Consider the following 19,873-nt stretch of genomic DNA (forward strand, 5'->3'; position numbering starts at 1 on the left):
CTCGCCAGCAACTAAAATCTGACTTTCATGTGTTGAACCGTACATTTTTTCGTTACTACAGTGTAATTGATTGCATTTTTAGCTTCGAAATGTCTGGATTTATACAAATAGTTCTGCATCAATTTGTACACACTACACAGCAAAAAAAAACATTTCAAATGTTCAATTCAAAACAGGAAGCTTTCCAAATGCACTTTTTCTCTGAGCGAAACTTTTAGTTATTATGAATGATGCACTCATCAGTTGATATTCACTCATTAGATTCTGAGGTAGCGATTGAATATTGTAACTGATGAATTTGAAGTAACACAGTACAACGAAGAAAAGGACGCACAATGGCATATCAGACATGAAAGTATTCCTATAGACTAGCAAAACCCCAAAGGCGTTTTGCATTATTAGCGCGTATAAGAAAGTAATGGCCATAGGCAGTTTTTGTTGCTCAGTCGATTTTTCTAAATATGGTACATGCAGATTTTGGGCCATATCTTGTGAAATATTTGAATTATTATGTTGCTGTCAACAGCAAAGTTGTAGAAAAGAGTACAATTAACAAATTTTTTGAAAAAAAAACTTTTAGTCAATGTTTTGGAGCAAAATGTCGAAAAAATCGGAAAAAAATTCAATTTTTCGACCATAGCTCAAAGAGTATGCAATTTTTTTGGTTATTGTTTTCAGCAAAATTGTAGCCAAAGTAAAACTGCTAATTTTTTTCATTGATAACAATCCAAAAAAATCACGTTTTAACCATTTTTTCGGCTGAAAATCGCTTTTTAGTACCAGAAATGGCCATTCTGTTCAAGTTTTTGGCCGATTACTTGCAAATAACTATATAAATTTCCATATTATTCGCTTTAATTTTCATAAAAGTGTCTCTGCAGACAAATTGAATGAATTTTTTTAGCTAATTTAATTAAAAATTCACTTATTTGTCAAAAAAATTCGGGTTTTGGAACAATTTTTGAGCGTTTGGTGGATATTAAGCCAAATTAAGTCATGGAAACAGTAATATTTCAGGATTGGATGTATCCCATATCAAAACTAATGATCACAGCTAAAAAATGAGTTCAATGCGATCCACTTATAACGTCTAGTTGGAAAGTTATCTCTCTACAAGTGATGACATGTCGATTTTTTCAAGATTTTGGCACTAGTCATCACTTGAGAAGCCATAACTACCCAACCAGACGTCATAGAGAGATCGCATTATCCATATTTTCTAGGTAAGAACGTCAGCTTTAAAGTTTCGTACAGCTAAATCTGAAATATATCACCTGTCATGACATTATTTGGCACAATGTCCACAAAATCCCCAAAAATGGGTCCAAAAATCAAATTTTCTCTATAAAAATGATTTTTTTTCTACTCAAATATTAAAAAACATGCTTGAATTATCTGAAGTGATGTTGAAAGTATCCACAAAGATATTCTTTACTAGAAAAAATTGATTTTTGGAACCATTTTTGCTGAAAACAATAAACAAAAAAATTGCATACTCTTTGAGCTATGGTCGAAAAATTGAATTTTTTTCCGATCTTTTCGACATTTTGCTCCAAAACATCGATTAAAAGTTTTTTTTAGGGTATAGTATGTTCAAAAAATTTTGTTAATTGGACTCTTTTCTACAACTTTGCTGTTGACAGCAACATAATAATTCAAATATTTCACAAGATATGGCCCAAAATCTGCATGTACCATATTGAGGAAAATCGACTGAGCAACGAAAACTGCCTATGGTCATTACTTTCTTATACGAGCTAATAATGCAAAACGCCTTTGGGGTTTTGCTAGTCTATAGGAATACTTTCATGTCTGATATGCCATTGTGCGTCCTTTTTCCATGACCCGAATTTTGTTGGACTGTTTAATTTAATTCAATTGTAAAAATTGGAAGAAAGAAGTCGGAAACTGTCATTTTTTCATGCGTTATCCCATTACCCTTTTCAAAATATTCCCTTTAATAATAATGAATTCGAAAACTGAATAAAAAATACTGTTGTAAATATAATTGTTGATGATATTTTTATCAATCGATTTATTCTGAAGGTGTACATTGTGCAAACAGATTTTTTCACCATCCATTTCCTTCACCAAGGCCACAAACCTTATTTGCATTTAGTTACAATTTCATTGTAGGCTGCCTGGTAAAGTTTCGGGTCCTCCTATAATTTAATTTTTTTTTAAACATTTACGATTTATATATGATCAATTGATCTGTTGAGTAAAAGTGAAAGTTACATCGAAGTGCAACCAGTTTATCAACTTACTTTTGATACAGTGTCAGCAAATTTAATGAACTTGTCGTAAACTGGCTTCGTTTTCTCAATGATGCAACTGTGAAAGCAAAATTCCGATTTATCATTGAATTCGGGCAATTTAGCAAGTGAATTTGTTAATTACCTTTTTTCATCTGGTTTATTGCGGCATGACTCGATATCGCTAAGTAGTTTAGTTACTTCAACTTTATTTGATTCCCAGTTTTGATTATATTTAGATCCCTTCAAATGGTTGGTAGTGATGTCTGCGACACACTTAACTATAGCCTTGGAACCATCAATGGTATATGAGTCATCATCAATGGTATATGAGTCATCATCAATGGTATATGAGTCATCATCATCTTGAGCATCATCAGATGATTGAGATAGAGTCAAATCCTGCAAAATTCCACAATAATTTTTTATGATAAATTTCAAGAATAAATTGGAAATATTTTGAAATGAATAAAAGATCTCTTAATGGAAAGTCTCAATAATTTCAACTTATGTTTTCTTTCAAAATGAGTTGAAGTCAAGTGTTCTTACCATGGTACACATAAATACCACGACAGCAAGTACTGAAACGATCTTCATTTTGAATTTGATTGTTTTCGCCAATTGAAACAGCGTCGATTTGAATTTAACTGAAGTCATTCCAAAACTATTTATATGAAATTTTACCCAAGTGCACAATTTCGAAGTGCAATCGTTGGTCCAGCAATTTGTGTGATTAATGGAAAAAATTTCTGTGAAAAATGAATTGGCAACGGAAATTTAGGCAAAGCTAATCTTGACAAATGTGCATTGCACACTGCACATTAGTCAAGAGCATTAGCTTTGCCTAAATTAACGTTGCCAATTGATTTTTTGCAGAAATTTCTAAGCATTAAAAACCTGGATATATCCATATTTGGTACTATATTACTAAAAACAGCAATTCATCATCAGTCATACTCTTCTATATACTGAATTTGTCATAGTACATCTGAGTTGTACTGAATTGATTTACTAAACTAGCATTTAGATGTGTTGCAACAAAGCGATGAAAATTCAGGAAAAAGAATTTATTTTATATGGCCTAGTTTGGTCAACCGCTATTGTTGGTCTCTTCTCTTGAAGAAGGTCAAATGCAAACTTTGAAATTCGTTGCGAACTTCAAATTGATTTCCAAATGTTGACTTTTGTAATCAATCACAGAATGCGCGATGATCTTAGCATCATTGAGACGTTTTCATTCTTCATAATGCGTACAAAATGCTACATCAACGACAGATGAATGGACAAGCGGAAAAATGAAACGTAATTTTTTTGTTAAATGGAGAGCCCCTGAACAAATTTTGCAGTAAAAGTGTCCCACAAAAATATTGTCTGAATTTGTTTTCACTTTTACTGAAAAATTGTTTACAAGGCGATTCAAATTGAACCGAAAAATATTGTATGAAATAGTGCCTCACGAAAAATATTCAATTTAAATCGCCTCGTAAAATTTTTTTCATTTAAAGTGGTACATGAAAACAAATTCAGACAATATTTTTGTGAGGCACTTTTAATGCAAACAATTTTCAGGGCCTCTTTATTTTACAAAAAAATGACGTTTCATTATTCCGATTGCCCATTCAAATTATCTCCTACTTTCGTTGTGTTTTACAACAGTGTCGTAGCGTGCATAGAGGCTCTCGAGGCTCAGCAACTCCAAAAAATCTGTGCTCCACCCCAAATGAGCGCCATGATTTTTTTTCCTCGAAAGATGTTATATATATTGTATATTTATAGACAAAAAAATTCGCGCATAAACATTCAATATTACGATATTGATGATAATATAAAGCACACTTGCTTAAGAAATTACAGTTATCGTAGACTTAGTAAGAAATCGTGATTTTGTTTTAGTTTTTAGTCGCACTCAATGGGGATAAGGTCAAGGGCTTGGAAACATCTCCCAAGTGTAGCTCCCACGTCCCAACAATTATTACAATTTTTGGCCAATTTCATGTTGATTTGGGAATATTTGTATGGAAGCTACCACTATTTAAGCTTCGATCTACTTGAAACTTTCATATATAGAATTCAATTTCCACTGAAAAAAAATGGATTCCGAAAGTTTCATTATGATTGTTATAATATCAGAAGTGTGTTTTTCGGCCACATAATCTGATGGAATTCACTCGCACCAAAAGCTAAACTTTGAGGACGATGTAAACATTATTGAATGGAGCTAAAAATTTAAATGGTCCATTTTTTCCTACAACTCCCAATGAAAATGGACCACCTGTAAAATTCAAGAAAATGCAAAAATACTCTATATTAAAGTTTTGTGGCTCAGCCACATCAAAAATGTTGTTCACGCTACGCCAGTGGCTAGGGGGAACTATCATTTTTTTATCGAAAAAATTCATTAATTTCGGTGTGTTTTAGGAGATATTCAATCCTATTCACTATTATCTATTCTCTAGAATCATCATGCCATCGTAACCAACTCACATGCAAAACCTGCTGTGTACGCAACCGTTTGCGCACAAGAGAAGTGTGTACGGCAGCTGTGTGTGTGCGATATGCTGGCATATTATGCCGAGCATTAAATATACGGCGTGCTAAGTTATACTATCACGAAGCCTTGCAAAAATTCACTGTTTTAAAATTCGTATGAAGCCTCTAGGGCACTGGTTTTCAATCACCAAATGGGAATCCTGTATGGTAATGATGAAGAAGAGCTGCGGTTGACGGTTCAAAATGAGAATTGACTATGGCAGTATGACTCATGAGCAAATGCTCATACGTTCACACTTCGATGGGATAGAAAAGTTCAACAACTCAAAAGTTCTAAAACTGTAATCGAAAGATGATCACATTACGAAAACAAAACGCCACATATGAGGCAATTTGCATGGGGCATAGGGTGGTAATGTGTCGAAGAGTAAGATTGACTTCCCAAGAGAAATGGCCAATATGTTTATACGCTGTCTATCCACCGAAAATACACTACAATATATATTCACGCTTCTTGGACGCCGAATTCAATATATATTCTAGTGTATTTTCGGTGAATTCTTCAGCGTGAAACATATTGAAACATATTCAGGCGCCCTCTGATGGCCATGAATGCATTCATTGATTCAATATGTTTCACGCTTTCACGCTGAAGAATACACCGAATATTCACTAGAATATTTATTCAATTCGGCGTCCAATAAGCGTGAATATATATTGTAGTGTATTTTCGGTGGATAGACAGCGTATAAACCTATTGGCCGTTTCTCTTGGCTTTTGCAGTACACGATCCGACAGCAAAAACCAAAAATACATTGATTCATATGGACACTGAATGTACAGAATGTGACAAGAGCGAAACTAGTGAAAATATTCATGAACTAACATGTAATCACAAAGTTTCTATCTTAATTGCATTGAAAAACAAAACAACAACGCCTGAAAGTAGTCAAAATTGCAAGTTTCAATCATTTAAACATGAATAAACATGTAAAGCACGTACACATTTCTGTGACGTAAAAAGTCTCATGCTATCGAATTGTGTTGCAGTATGACTCATGAGCAAATGCTCATACATTCACACACGATTCATATATGAATAAAAAAAAATTGTAATACAATATTCCTCCAATTTAATTAAAGATGAAATAGTTAAGTAGCAACAGTGTTTGCTATTTTGATGTATCCAATGTCTGTAAGGCTTCTCGGGATAACGATGTGCATGGGCAACGAACCACTGGGTATTGTGTAATCTTTGCAACAAATTCTTTTTTTCAAAGATTTTCAATCATCAACAGAAATCGGATTTCTGTTGAATCAGTTTGATACACATGTAAACAACAACGAACAAAGCAGTGATTGTTGCAAAAGCCGTGTACAACTCGATTCTATCGTTTACTGCCCATTTGATCCCTTGAAATTTTGATAATTTCTATACCTTTTCAGCTTTAATCCTTCATTTTGTGACTTTCCTCCTTACAACGTAGTGTCACATTGAGTGTAGCTGTAAATTCTAAATAAAATTGTTAACGATCACACTATTGACACTTTGTTGGCACGTTGCTTGCATTCTACGAGCAATTCAACGATCACACGAAACAATTGGAAAACATTTTTCTAATTACAAAATATTTATTCTTTTTTCCGCACGCGCGTAAAACCTTGCGCGTGTTTCGATTACAAGGTCTTAATTGGATTTCGAATAATTTTTTTTCTTCTAATTATCCATTATTTTTTGCGTGTATTTCTCATAACCTTAGAACATTGTCATTTCATAGCTTTTCATCTGTTCCATTCCATTTCAATTTAAAATGAAAACGAAAATATTCCGTACATTTAGACGAATATGGTCCATATTTTGAGTTAACGGGTGAACGGTAAATATTGCGATAATTTGTCAATGCGAAGACACTTGTGAGGAATGTCGAATAATATTTGCTCGATCTATTCACAATGTTTTCTTTTCAGCCCGAAGAATTTTTCATGCAAATTACGAGAATTATCCACGTAAGTGTTTTTGCATTTTATCCGAAGTGATTGTCAATTTCTAAACTATATAAGCAGTAGCCGCAGGAGGGATGTTTCAGTTGAAAGTAAATTCACTATTCAAAATGAATACCAAAGCAATCGTTTTGTTCGCTTGTGTTGTAAGTATAAGTCGAATTTATCTTCTTTTGTTAATTTGAATGTTTGGGAAATACATTTTCTTTCATACATTTTCCGATTTGATTAGGCATTGTTGCTACATGGTACCAGCGCGACGCATGGGTCATCGAAGGAGAAATCGGCATCGCCAACTGTAAGTGGATGTTTGTTCTTCATTTCAATATTCTAATGAGTTACTAGTGGGTTAATCAGCTTCCAGAGAAATGAAAATAAAAACCGGGCATCTAGCTAATCTTTGAATAAAGAAACAAATCGTCCCTCAACAAACAATTATTTCCGAATAATGACCATACATTTTTTTTTTCCAAATCAGCCAATGACCATGGATGATATTTACCGTCAATTACAATTCAACCAACTATTATATGGTAAGGATGATTTTGTGTATCAATTTTTCCCATTTGAACGATTGCATCATTGTATTTTTTATTGCTTGAATTGAGCTTTTTCACCATTACTTGAAAGATCCTGAGCAAAAAAAATATTAAGCTCTTACTCCATCCACTGAAACCTTTACGTTACGACTTTTTTCAAATCCACACAGTTTTAAATTTACGCCCGAATAGTGGACGAAATTTCGGCTGGTATACGCACTCAGTCTATATTTCGCCTAAAACTTCAACTAAAAATCTACTTTCAGGCGTAAATTTGCCTAAAATCTAGGCGTTTTTTTTTTGTAATTTTGTAATTTCTCAAGCAAAATTTGCGATCATAAAAATGCTATTTTTCAAGAATTTGACTGTAAATGAATTAATCCGAATTTCAATATTTTATTTTTAGAACGACTGGAAGCGAACGCAAAGGCAAAAAATAAAGGGGGTCCGATTGCGGGAGGCATCCCACATAAGGCATCCAACAATAAAAATAAGAATAAATAAAATGATGATGTCTACCAAACTGAACTTAACGAAAAAAAAAAAATAGTTCAAAACGCAATTACAAAAAAAAAACATTTTGATGCTAAATTTGAGAAAAAAAACTTTGAATAATCCGAAACAATTTTGGAAAATATCAATCTTTTGTTTATTCATGGGACGTCCGAAGCAAGCTTCAAATATAAATAAAAGAATTTAAAAAAATTTATCATGAGTACACAATCATTCGATAGATTACCATTGGCTAAGTGCGTTTTTTTTTTGAAAACTGGGCTGTGAAAAGAGATACAGCTTGTAAGAAATGGTATTGTATCAATATGAATAAATAACATATTTTAATAAATTAAATGTATTCTTTCTAGCATAATAATATTTATTAATACGAAAGAGAAGTTTCATACAAAAAAACATGTGGATTTTGGCCAGACATAACAATTTTGAACAAAAATGCGTCTGGCACTGGTATGTTCTTTGTATGAAACGTTATCACGTTGAAACACGACTCTCAGTCAATTTTAAACGATATTTTGTGTGAGCAAATTGATTCCAATAGAACAAAAAAATGAGAAAATATTCATTAACAGGGAGTTGGTTTGTGCGCTCTTACTCTGCAGAAATAGTGATAAAACTAGTGAAAACGAGTAATGGTCCGCGGTCGGTCACGATTTTCGCGAAGCCGATAAGGAATAGAGGTTTGGTGTTCACACCCAACACACAAAATTCTGCTATTATTTCGCATTTTTTTTTACAGCAATACATGAACAGAAAAAACTTTCCATTCAGCTAATCAATTGTAGCCTGTAAAGTATCAAATGAAAGCTAGTTCAATTCCCTACATTTGTTTCCAAACAAGAATGCAATTCCCCTCTGGAAAAATTTCAGAGCTGATTTTTCAATTTTGCGTTCTAATGCGGGTGTCATTTCATCGTAGCTTGTTATACGTTCATTGACCAGTACACGTGCTCTCTTTGCGAAATCTTGCATATTTTCATTTTTGTTTTGTTTAAGTGCTTCGATTTTCGATCGCAAGACGTCCGAATTCAACCGACAGATATGCAAATCTGCGGCGAAGAGCGGCTTCAATTTCGTTCCAACGCGAACCTACCAAACGTTCAATCGTTGATAGTGCGCTGCCGGACGTTTTCCTTAAAATTTCGTCATAAAATGCATCGCTTTGTTCTTGATTATTGATCTTGTTGTAGGCAATCGAAGACGCCGTGAGAAAATGATCCAATTTTTTTTTCGAATCACTCGAAAATTCTGGAATTTTATTCAATTCCCTCTCAAACTTTCGTTCTTTTTTCTCTTCACGATCGTTTTGCAATAATTTTGCAAAAATCAGTTCATTTGGGTCGACGCGTGTATACGCACCCTGTGCTTGAATAACTGTATTCGCACCCTGTGTTTGATTTAATGAACAAGTACCCTGTACCGTGTTGAAAGAACAAACGTGGAATGCTTTGTATACTGATACATGTATTTGCTTGGAACTCGGTTGACCGAAGCGCCATCTAAAGAACCGATGGTGAATTCGTTATGTCTGTATGTTATACTTCAGTATGACGTTTGACAGAACGGAGAGTGTACTTGATTGAATTGTCATTAGCCTTAGATTATCTAGGTGGTGTTTGCGCTCAATATCAGTTGTCAAAGTCAAAAAGAATAGGACCGTTGTGAAAGAATGGGCACCCTGTATTTCGTTGAATGATCGCTGTTTTGCAAAACTTGAGTTATTAGAATAAATTACGTATGGCCCGGCTTGAATGGGCCTACGACGTTCCTTCGGCAGCTCGAGATTCACAGCAGCATCATTCTTCATTACATTTGAAGTTTTTTGATTCATGAACTTTTCCATATTTTTTTTCAAATATGCGCTCCACAGATTTCGAAATCATCATTTCAATTTCTTTCATCAGAGTCAACTTTGGGTCTGACTCTGCTTTTTTTGTATTTGTTTTCTTTTTTGCACCACCAGTCGCGAGAGAATCGTCGTCGCTCATCGTAATTATGTCAACAAAAATATCGTTCACACCAGAAAATGAATAATAAAGAATATGAGTTTAATATGGAAATCACTTACATTCAAGCTACACTATGCTATGTGTAATTCAATCTCCTGTTGATTTGTCCGCTGTTGCTTTTTTTTCAATCTTTCGTTGCCCGCTTGCTTGTTCACACGCTTGGCCCAGAAGAATGCTCTCGATTTGCAGTTTTTCTCATTCGATGTTTTTTCTTCATCGCTTCCTGGAATATTCAGTCCGATGGAATTTTGTTTTTGTTCTCTTTGTGTTTTTTTTTTCGTTGACAAAAGTTCAATTTGTAAAACTCGTTTAAGGTAGTGTATTGCAATTAGTAGTTTTGTTCGCGTTCATTTGAAACACAATTTTAGACACTTTTCGTGTTATTGGGATATCACTACTATTGTGTGTATATCACTTGTTTTATCTTTGTTTAGTGTATTCACTCTTTCGAATCACATAAACTTGATTTTTTTTATGCACTATTTATTTCCAGTCCACTTCAGGTTGATGGATAATGCTTATGTTGTGTATTCACGTTTTTTTTTTTTTGAATTCCACAGATTTTATTTTTCTCAGTCCTTGTTCGGATCGTTGATTAAAATACGTTAGAAAAATTTAACTTTGTGATTTATGATCTATTTCGACCACAAAAAACTTTACTCTGTTCCAAAACCTGAGCAGTGCCAGTGTAGTGGGTTTGTTAGGTGAGAGTGAGTAATAATGCTTGTTTCAGTTTCAGCATTAACTTTATTCTTCTTCACATTTCATAATTGTCATTAGCGGGTGTCGCATGCGCATCGTGAGATGCGGTGAGCATGCGACACCGTTGGAGAAATAATGAGTAGACGGGTCGCACAATTATAATTATAATGACGATCCGTCTACAAACTTCTCATGTAGACGGTCCAACACAGGCAAAAATCGAAAAAAACAGTATTCAATGTGCCCAATCCATTGGTGCTTTCGGCACATCGAAATTCGCACTCGTTATCAACTTATCATAATTCGGCACATTGAAACAGACTGCATCATGCCCGAAACACAACCCCTGCACCACACTAACAAAACAACGAATTTGCGATGAGCGCATTCAGTGAAGTTCATTTCAATTCTTTACGTCGTTAGACGCACTCATGAACGCGACAAATTGAACGCATCAACAATGTTCCGTAATGAAAGAAACATTTTTTACTTATAAAATTGATGTTTATCACGTGCTACGCTCTCACAAAAATCGATTTTGCACATTCGTGACATTTTTATTTTTTTTTGTCTACTTTATTAACAAATATAAAAAAGATTCTTAGATGCAGGACCTTCGGCCCGAAATTAGATTCAAAGAGAAACAACACCAATTTGACAAACAAAGTGCCACAAAGCAAGTTTCGGCTTTAAACTGCAACATGATTTTCTATGTTGCACTTTGTTTCTCACATTTGCTTTGTGTCGCTTTGGTTCAAAAACTTGCGTTGTTGCTCTTTGTTCGTAGGCAAATGCCATGCTTCGATTCAATTCCCAAATATTCTGAGGGAATTTTTTTGTCGCAACGGTTCATATATGTTGTGCAGAAAAAATCGATATAATATGTTGTTATAAAAATGGCACATTTTTCCTTGTCGAAATTTAACTCATTGTTATTAACAGAGGTGTTTCAAAACAAACAAATCGCCCATCGACAAACAATTTTATTCAAATAATAATCAGAAAAAAATAATTTTCCTCCTATCAGCCAATGACCGAAGAAGAAACACTTGATGCTTTCCGTAGATTACATTTCAACAAAAACGTACAAGGTAACGATTTGTATAATATCAATTCTCCGTTCGAACGATCGCAAATTATTACATCCATTATTACATCCATTCGACGATTTTTTTTTTGCACTATAAATCAAAAGATCTTGAGAAAAATATATTGAGCTTTTCCTCCATTCACCCAAACCTCAAAGTCAGAAATTTATTTCCAAGTAAAATTGGCGATCGTAAAAATGTTGTTTTTCAAGACATTGACAGTGAATAAATTGAATAATCCGAATTTAAATATCTTATTTCTAGAACGGCAGGCAATGAGCGAGAAGGTGGACCTACAAGTGACAACGAATAGTGGTCCGATTGTGGGTGTCTTACAGAAGACATTTTTCAATAAAGTGTCTTATATATCTTATAAGGGAATCCCATATGCACAACCACCCATCGGTCCATTGAGATTTAAGGTAAATTTGAACATTGTAAACCCACATCATAAATATATTGCCAGAATAACAAGAATACAGCCAATGACATCTCTAAACCAACTCAGTGAATCATTGAATATTTTGAGCAACTTTTTTCAACCGTATGTGGCTTGACTGATATATATATATAATCAACTTTACTGCGGCACTGGCAGCTTCTCTGTACACACACCATAGACCGAGAGTACGAAAATCATAGTATTTTGACAAATTCATCGAATAACCATTGCAAAACATCAATGTATATTGGCTAGTGTGTAGTTATACTATAGCTCACAGTGAAGCTGTTAGTGTCGCCGTAAAGTTGATTATATTCTACTTAAGCCACACACGAAATATGCAATGATCAGCAATGATTCAATGAGTTGGTTTAGAGATGGCATTGACTATAATGTGGCAGAAGACTTACATTTAAAATGTATTGTGGCAATCCCTTTATGATCCCACACATAAAAATATATATTTTTTTTGCAAAAACTATGAATTCAAATAGGCACCACGATGACGTCCGGTTAGTTCATGGATGTCCCGAAGTCCTCTTGTAACCACAAATGAATACAAGAGTCGCTGCATTGCGGTTTCCATCCTTCTTTTTCAAATGCATACTAAACAAAGCGAAGACTGTCTCTACTTGAATGTATACACACCAGGTGATTTCCTCTAGGATTTCTATATAAAAACGCAACAGTACATAAAACTCCCCATTTATTCTGTAATTTAGTTTTGAGCGGCGCTAAAACCAAAAGCAAATTACCTGTAATATTCTACATCCCTGGTGGAGCTTTCGTAGAGGAAGATGGAAGTGATTTGTATCAAGAACCCGATTTTATGATGGAGGAAAATGTCATTCTGGTCACAATCAACTATCGTTTAGGTTTATTTGGTTTTGCTAATTTCGATGCGAAATATAGTATAGCCACCGGCAACATGGGCTTGAAAGACCAACGAGAAGCATTCAAATGGATTAAAAGTAACATTGACGCTTTCGGCGGTGATCCAAAAACTATAACGATATAGATTTTTGATCACTGCCGAAATACTTGATGTTCTTTCTAACCCATCGCAAAGCTTCTCGTTGGTCAACAAGTCCATGTTGCCGGTATATCCTTTTGCTTCGAAATTAGCAAAACCAAAACGATAGTTCATCGTCACCAGAATGACATTTTCTTCCAACATAAAATCGGGTCCTTGATACCAATCACTTCCGTCTCCCTCTACGAACCCTCCGCCAGGGATGTAAAATATAACAGGTAATTTGCTTTTGGTTTTGGCGCTGCTCAAAACTAAATTACAGAATAAACGGGAAGTTTTATGTGACAGTGTTGTTGCGTTTCTATAAAGAAATCCTAGAGAAAATTACCTGGTGTATATACATTCAAGTAGAGACAGTCTTCGCTTTGTGTAGTATTCAATTGGAAAAGAGCTGTAGAAACAGCAATACAGCCACTTTTGTATTCATTTGTGGTCACAATAGGTTTTGTCCATGATTTAACGCGACGAGTTGCCTATTCGAATTCATAGTTTTTGTAAATCTATTCCTATATTTGGATTTATGCTATCAAAATTAACCTTAAATCTCAATGGGCCAATGAGTGGTTGTGCGTATGGAATTCCCTTGTACGATATATAAGGCACTTTATTGACGAATGTGCTCTGTAATACTCGCACAACCGGACCATTACGCGTTCTCACTTTTAAATTCACACCGGAAATTGGTGTTGTTAATGCAATTAATTGCCACAAAATTAGTTGAAAAAATGTTAATTTCAACATTTTTACCTGAAATGAATCGAAATTAAAAGAGAATTAAATCTCTGTTAACGCCTACAGTTTGAATAATCAAAACACTTGGTGTCTTTCCTTATATACGAAAATTTTGCCGTTTTTATGACGAACGTAAACTCAAACGAAAACTTGAAAAGCATTAAAAAAAAAACAAGCTACCAGCCCTTTATATAGCGTCGATGAAAGTACATCTGAGTATCAAATCAACTTGGTAACAGTCTGTTGCCAACAGTATTTAGAAACAATACATTTATTCTGTTTATTGTTCGTTATGTTAGATGTCTAATTAAAATGATTATCGCAAAATGGGATATTTGCACAAATCTCAATTATTTGTGTTTTTTTTTTTCTAACATAATTGAAGGTGATATTAACTCGTTTATTCAACTAGGACACTCAGGAAGGCATACTTTTCTGAAAGGGTAAACTAAAAATACGGCCACAATATATTCGTAAACTCTTTTCTCTTCTTCTTATATCTAACATGATGAACATTGTACAGAATAAAATATCTTCAATTTTGAAAAAACAGATGTTTGAGATTTTTGCAAATATTTAATCGAATATGTATTGAAAATGTGTTTTAAAAACAAATACATTAAGCGTGATCATTTGTTTAATTAATGAATTGTATGATAAATATTCAGTCAGTGATTACACGGTGAAATAAATAATAATATTAATTCGTTGCAGGTTTTGTAATTCATTTATTTCTAAGTGTAGCGAAATGTTTTTCTCTGAATTTTGATAGGACAGCACTAATAAACATTTCAACATCATTATTAACCTTCACATTCACATTACACTTAAAAAAAATTTTAAAAACAAATCACGAAATCGAAATCTCGACGAACCAACCCAAAAAAAACATGAATTTACATCGATTTAATTGGTCTTATATGTTTTTCATTATTATCATTGTATTAAACCAATTTGTTTGAATTTGGCGGATCCAGGATATCAAGAGTGAAGGAACGAATCGTTGTGTTTAACAGTGTATAGTGTGTTGATATTGGGCAGGATAATTGACGTTTGCCATGTCACGAACTGCGCATGTGCAGGTGCACCCATGCTGCTATCAACACATGTATCCAAAACACACACTACCTGTGTAAATATTGGTTCGAATAGTTGACAGCAGATAAATTCAAAACAAACGCAAAAAGTGATTGTATACATTAATGATGTGCTGTGTTTAAATTCTTCACGAGGCAAATATTGTTTCTGTGTTTAATTGATCAAAGAGTCTTTTCCAAATCAAAGAACCATTAGTAAAAATCATTCGTTGCAAGTGTCCTTCCTGTATTAGTCATCTGTGTCATTGCGTTTTTCTTCAAACATTTTTTGTTTGCAAAACCGAGTGTAGAAAAATCAATTTTGTAAAGTGAAAAAAAAAAAATGGCTCGACCTGGTCTAGTGGGAATGGTTGGTTTGAATAAAAAGAGAGAAAAGCATGTCCACGTTGAAACTGATGAAGAGCTACTGCAAGCGTATAAAAAAAGTTTCAAACTCACGTCACGCGTTGAACTAACGATAAGCTGTAAAAATCTACCGAATATTCATCGCCTGCGAGGCATTTCAGATCCATTCTGCGTAATTTCCGTAAAACGTCCATGGCAAGAGCGATACGTTGAAATTGCTCGCACCGAAACGATTGAAAATCAATTGAGTCCGCAATGGTTTAAAAAAATCGTGCTCGATTATAGTTTCGAGGCAATACAACACGTTCAATTCGAAGTTCGCGATAAGGATTTGGACGAGCATGATTTTCTGGGACGATACCATACGACACTTGGTGCATTGGTTTCATCGAACGGTCGACAAGTGGTCGGGAAAATGATTGGTAAAATCGATGGGGAAATTATTCGCGATAAAAGCGAAATCATTATTGTAACTGAAGAAGTTTCAAATTGCAAACAAGTTATGGAAATTCAATTTGCGGCTGAAAATCTACCAAAACGAAAATGGTTCCGCAACAATGATCCATTCTTGGTGATTTCACGCATGAATGAAGATGATTCGTATTCAGTGGTTACAAGAACTAAAGACGCTGAATCGAGTCAAAATCCCGAATGGGAAACATTAAAAATTCGCGTTGCAGCACTTTGCCATGCGGACTTTGATCGAAAAATCAAAATTGAGTGCTTTAGCGACAGGGGAAATGGTTACCATAAACTGATTGGAGCATGTTACACGACGATCAATGAATTGAATGCAATTTATCAAGATGAAAAATCGCTAACGTTGATCCATGACGAAAAACAAAAATCCGATCCGAACTACGTTGATTCAGGCATATTGAAAGTGATTAAGAATAGCATTGCCGAAGAAATATCGTTCTTGGATTACTTACAAGGCGGAACACAAATGCATTTCGCCGTCGCTATCGATTTTACATCTTCGAATGGTAAGCACACCCATCCACAATCACTGCATCATTTATGCGAGGAAAAGATGAACAACTACGAGCTCGCTTTACGTGGTGTCGGCGAAACACTACAACATTATGACAGCGATCAACTGTTCCCAGCTTTTGGTAGGCTTTTTCCCTATTCACCTTTTTTTATAAATCTTCTCTTCATAGACATTAATCTTTTTTTGGTTCTATTTTCTAGGTTTTGGTGCAAAATTGCCATGTGGCACGGTTTCATTCCAATTCCCGTTAAATAATAACGCCGAACATCCGTACTGTTCGGGTGTTGAAGAAATTCTTGAAAATTACAAAGACCAATTGAATGCAGTTGAACTTCATGAGCCGACCAACTTCGCTCCGGTTATAAAAGATACCATTGAAATTGCCAAAAAGTATCAGGATGGAAAGCATTATTTCGTGTTGTTGATCATAACGGATGGAATTATATCCGATATGACGTTGACGAAGGAGGCAATTATAGAAGCATCCGGTTTGCCCATATCGATAATCATTGTCGGAGTCGGTGATGCTGATTTTGAAGCCATGAACGAACTTGATGCCGACGACAAAGAGCTTAATCTTGATGATCGTATTGCTGAACGTGATATCGTCCAATTCGTTCCTATGAATAAATTCCTTACAGAAGATGGACCAGACCATAAACCTCAAGCAGATTTGGCAGAAGAAGGTATTTCAATAATGATGCATTACTTTTAAGACAAGAAGTAATTAACCTTACTGACGGTGTCCACAATCTTTATTTTTCAGTATTGGCAGAGATTCCAGAGCAATTTACAAGTTATATGAAATCACGTGGATTCGAACCAAGTGAATGTGAATCCGAGCCGACCGATACACTCGAAAGAGATGAAAAAATAACCACTGAGTGTGAAGCGAAATGAACTGATACAAACACGTCCAAAAATCATTATTAATAACAATTTATGGTCAATCTGAACGAACTCGAAAAATCGACATTCGCGAAAAAGAACTTTTAAAGGGAACGAATTTGAATACGATGAGAAAATACAACTGGGTAGAACATGATTAATCGACAAAAACATCAGAAAAATCAAAATCATTGATTAGTAAATGGCGATTAAGATTTAAGTAAAACGAAAATGTTTCGTTTATTGATCAATCTAATGTAATAGCTCAGTTGTATATTCATCATCGATAAATGAATGCGTCGAAAAATATTTGCACATTAGAACGAAACAAACTTTTTGTTAGATGGATGCGGAAGGCCATATTTTGCACACAGACGTGCAATTTTACGTATTACAGTGTTCCGCATTTATGAAACAACAGAATTTTATTTCGCTTTGTTCTGCAAATATTCTGAGTTGCGCTTTGATACTTGAGCATATCGAATAAAGCGCATATTAAATCTTTTCATTCTGACGCGTACAAAAAAAACAATAAATCAATATTACACTCAGCTTTATTCCTGCATCAATTCTCCCATTTTGCCCCATTTTAAGATACCACCATATCTCGAGCAAAAGGTACGCACAGTCTAGGGGGATTTAACTACGTGAAAACTTGTAAAAAAAAATGATATAAATGCGCACGAAATTGTTACATTCACCAGAGAACTTGCATGATTCCACTCAGTTGATAAGTTCCGTATTAAAACAACATGCGCGAACTTGTGCGAACGCGCGCGAGTTCGTGTGCAAACATGAAGCTGGACGACGCGCACACATCAGTCGTTCCATTTATTATATCTGTATTAATTTTTTCTTCCAACACTTTCTCCAGCTCTTTAAAAATATTTCCTTTGTCCATTTTATAATTATATAAATCTTTGAACTTTTGGAAAAGGATGTGAAAAATCTTTATACACGTAAACAACCGATTTTTAACCGATGTTGTCAAATAACAACTTGAAAAACGCGCAAAACCATAAACAAACTTGTGTAAACTTGTGACCGTGCGCGTCAGTACGGACAACGAACGCGTCGAACTTCCGCGAATCAAGCGAACTGGCAGAAAACATGCTGCACTTGTAAGAGTTAAATTCCCCTAGCGCACAGTACATAAGAGCCAATGCAAAAGTTAATTGATGCGCATAAGTAGCGCCACCTCTAATGATTACAGAGAGTTACCATAAGTCGTATGCAATTGATGTTGAGAAAATGAAGAAGAAGAAGTAGACATTCTATTCATTCACATTGCAATAATGGCAATCAGTAGAGATGGTGCTCATGTGCCGATCATATCACTGTTACAACCCTTCGATCTCGAGCATATTGACAGCATTGGCATTGCGAAATATTTGTACACATTCTAAGCATTTCAGGCAAGTTCGCGCAAAGCTAAATGGAAGTTTTAAGTAATTTGCGCATAATACATTACTTACTATACGATAGTTTCGGCAAAGGCGACAGATGACACTGACTGTTATGTCAAAGTTTCGTTCATACAAAACCTAGGGGCGAAAATCGAATTCTATTAGAGTCTAGTTACATTCAATTTTATATATTTTTTGCTTTATGTCCTCTAATTTTTCTAGTTTTGGTGCAAAAGTGCTAATATTGTGCCATTATTTCTAGTAAACCCGCTTGCAGAGCGTATTACACTGTGAATACAACGCTTATGGAAAGAACTAACGGAACTATTTTGTTAACAATCAACAATACGTCCATAAGCGTTAACATTGGCAAACCAAACTCACTAATTTCTCCTATTTTTCCTATTATCGTTGAAGAATGTTCTAATTTTACTCATTTAAGTTTCGTGTCTCTCCCCTAGTACAAAACTCATAGAATACTCGAGATATGGATACCATATATCTCGTATTTCCGAATTTCTCACGATTTTTACACATTTTATCGTTAAAAATACTTTCTTGCATCCATTTTCAATTATTGTAAAATTACCGAATTAAAATCAAGAGAATTCACAAGATTGAAGGTTTTTGGCTTTGCAATAAAAATTAATTGATTTGATTATTTTCCACACTAATTTATGCGACCAATCTGAATAGTAAATGAATTGATTTTTTACCTACGATCATAGCAGTTCAATTGGATACAGATACAGACACAAACTGCTGCCGGCGTTATTTCCAATAATATTAGCATCCAGAAAATGTTGACCAAAAAAATAGATTCTTAAAAAAAAAACCCATAAAATGATGATGATGTCTTCCATACCAACTGAACAAGAAATAAGGTAAAATATACACTATTCCAAAATTGTTTTCGAATTGCGGCCTTGGTTATGATTTGGCCAAATATTTGGCTCTGCCTCGTTGCCTCATTCAAATAAACCATTACAGCCACGAGAAGTCTAACGGTATGTATAATCGACAAAGCCATAAAACCCAACAGTGGCCAACTATCTCGACGATAGTCAGATGAATATTCATACAGTTTTATATAGATATAGCTTGACTCATTGCCTGATATTCAAGATGCTGTTGCCGTCATTTGAAATTGCATTGCTGGTAGATCGTACGAAAGCCACCGTGTGCGAAAAAGTTGTTATGTCTTTGAAAAAATAAGCTAAAAAATATTACCGAGCTCCAGGCGTATTTTCGTTCGGATTTTTTTTTTTCATTGGGTAAAAACGCCTGGTGTTTATGCAATCAGGTGAATTGTTGTTGCAAAGAAAAACAGAATATTTTC

At 34.6% G+C, this 19,873-nt stretch overlaps 4 protein-coding genes and 1 long non-coding RNA gene across 5 annotated transcripts in view; 3 read left to right on the plus strand and 2 right to left on the minus strand.

The window, feature by feature from the left end:
• Window positions 1–13,899, minus strand: part of LOC129575948 (protein yellow-like) — a 23,253-nt gene extending 9,354 nt beyond the window's left edge. Inside the window, exon 1 of the mRNA XM_055460210.1 lies at window positions 13,820–13,899. The gene's annotated coding sequence lies outside the window, so the exon portion shown is untranslated. The remainder of the gene's footprint in view (window positions 1–13,819) is intronic.
• LOC129575950 (uncharacterized) lies at window positions 2,004–2,958 on the minus strand. The gene is made up of 5 exons (XM_055460211.1): window positions 2,805–2,958; window positions 2,594–2,657; window positions 2,401–2,551; window positions 2,268–2,334; window positions 2,004–2,162 (listed from the first exon to the last, which is right to left on the minus strand). The coding sequence occupies exons 1-5, from the start codon at window positions 2,910–2,912 to the stop codon at window positions 2,106–2,108; spliced, it is 447 nt and encodes a 148-aa protein (XP_055316186.1). The 5' UTR covers window positions 2,913–2,958; the 3' UTR covers window positions 2,004–2,105.
• LOC129575951 (uncharacterized) lies at window positions 6,738–8,036 on the plus strand. Its single transcript, XR_008688844.1, has 5 exons — window positions 6,738–6,752; window positions 6,810–6,892; window positions 6,979–7,044; window positions 7,225–7,279; window positions 7,692–8,036. It is a non-coding gene; the product is annotated as an uncharacterized LOC129575951 (long non-coding RNA).
• LOC129575930 (esterase B1-like) lies at window positions 11,540–13,057 on the plus strand. The gene is made up of 3 exons (XM_055460170.1): window positions 11,540–11,600; window positions 11,862–12,104; window positions 12,762–13,057. The coding sequence occupies exons 1-3, from the start codon at window positions 11,540–11,542 to the stop codon at window positions 13,055–13,057; spliced, it is 600 nt and encodes a 199-aa protein (XP_055316145.1).
• Window positions 13,900–14,503: 604 nt separating the features above from the next.
• Window positions 14,504–19,208, plus strand: LOC129575954 (copine-8-like). Its single transcript, XM_055460218.1, has 3 exons — window positions 14,504–16,361; window positions 16,441–16,926; window positions 17,007–19,208. The coding sequence occupies exons 1-3, from the start codon at window positions 15,224–15,226 to the stop codon at window positions 17,138–17,140; spliced, it is 1,758 nt and encodes a 585-aa protein (XP_055316193.1). The 5' UTR covers window positions 14,504–15,223; the 3' UTR covers window positions 17,141–19,208.
• The last annotated feature ends 665 nt before the right edge of the window (window positions 19,209–19,873 follow it).

This window comes from Sitodiplosis mosellana, unplaced genomic scaffold (assembly GCF_009176505.1).
Source record: "Sitodiplosis mosellana isolate CC-2019 unplaced genomic scaffold, AAFC_SMos_1.0 Smas_scaffold_6170, whole genome shotgun sequence".
Classification (NCBI taxonomy): domain Eukaryota; kingdom Metazoa; phylum Arthropoda; class Insecta; order Diptera; family Cecidomyiidae; genus Sitodiplosis; species Sitodiplosis mosellana.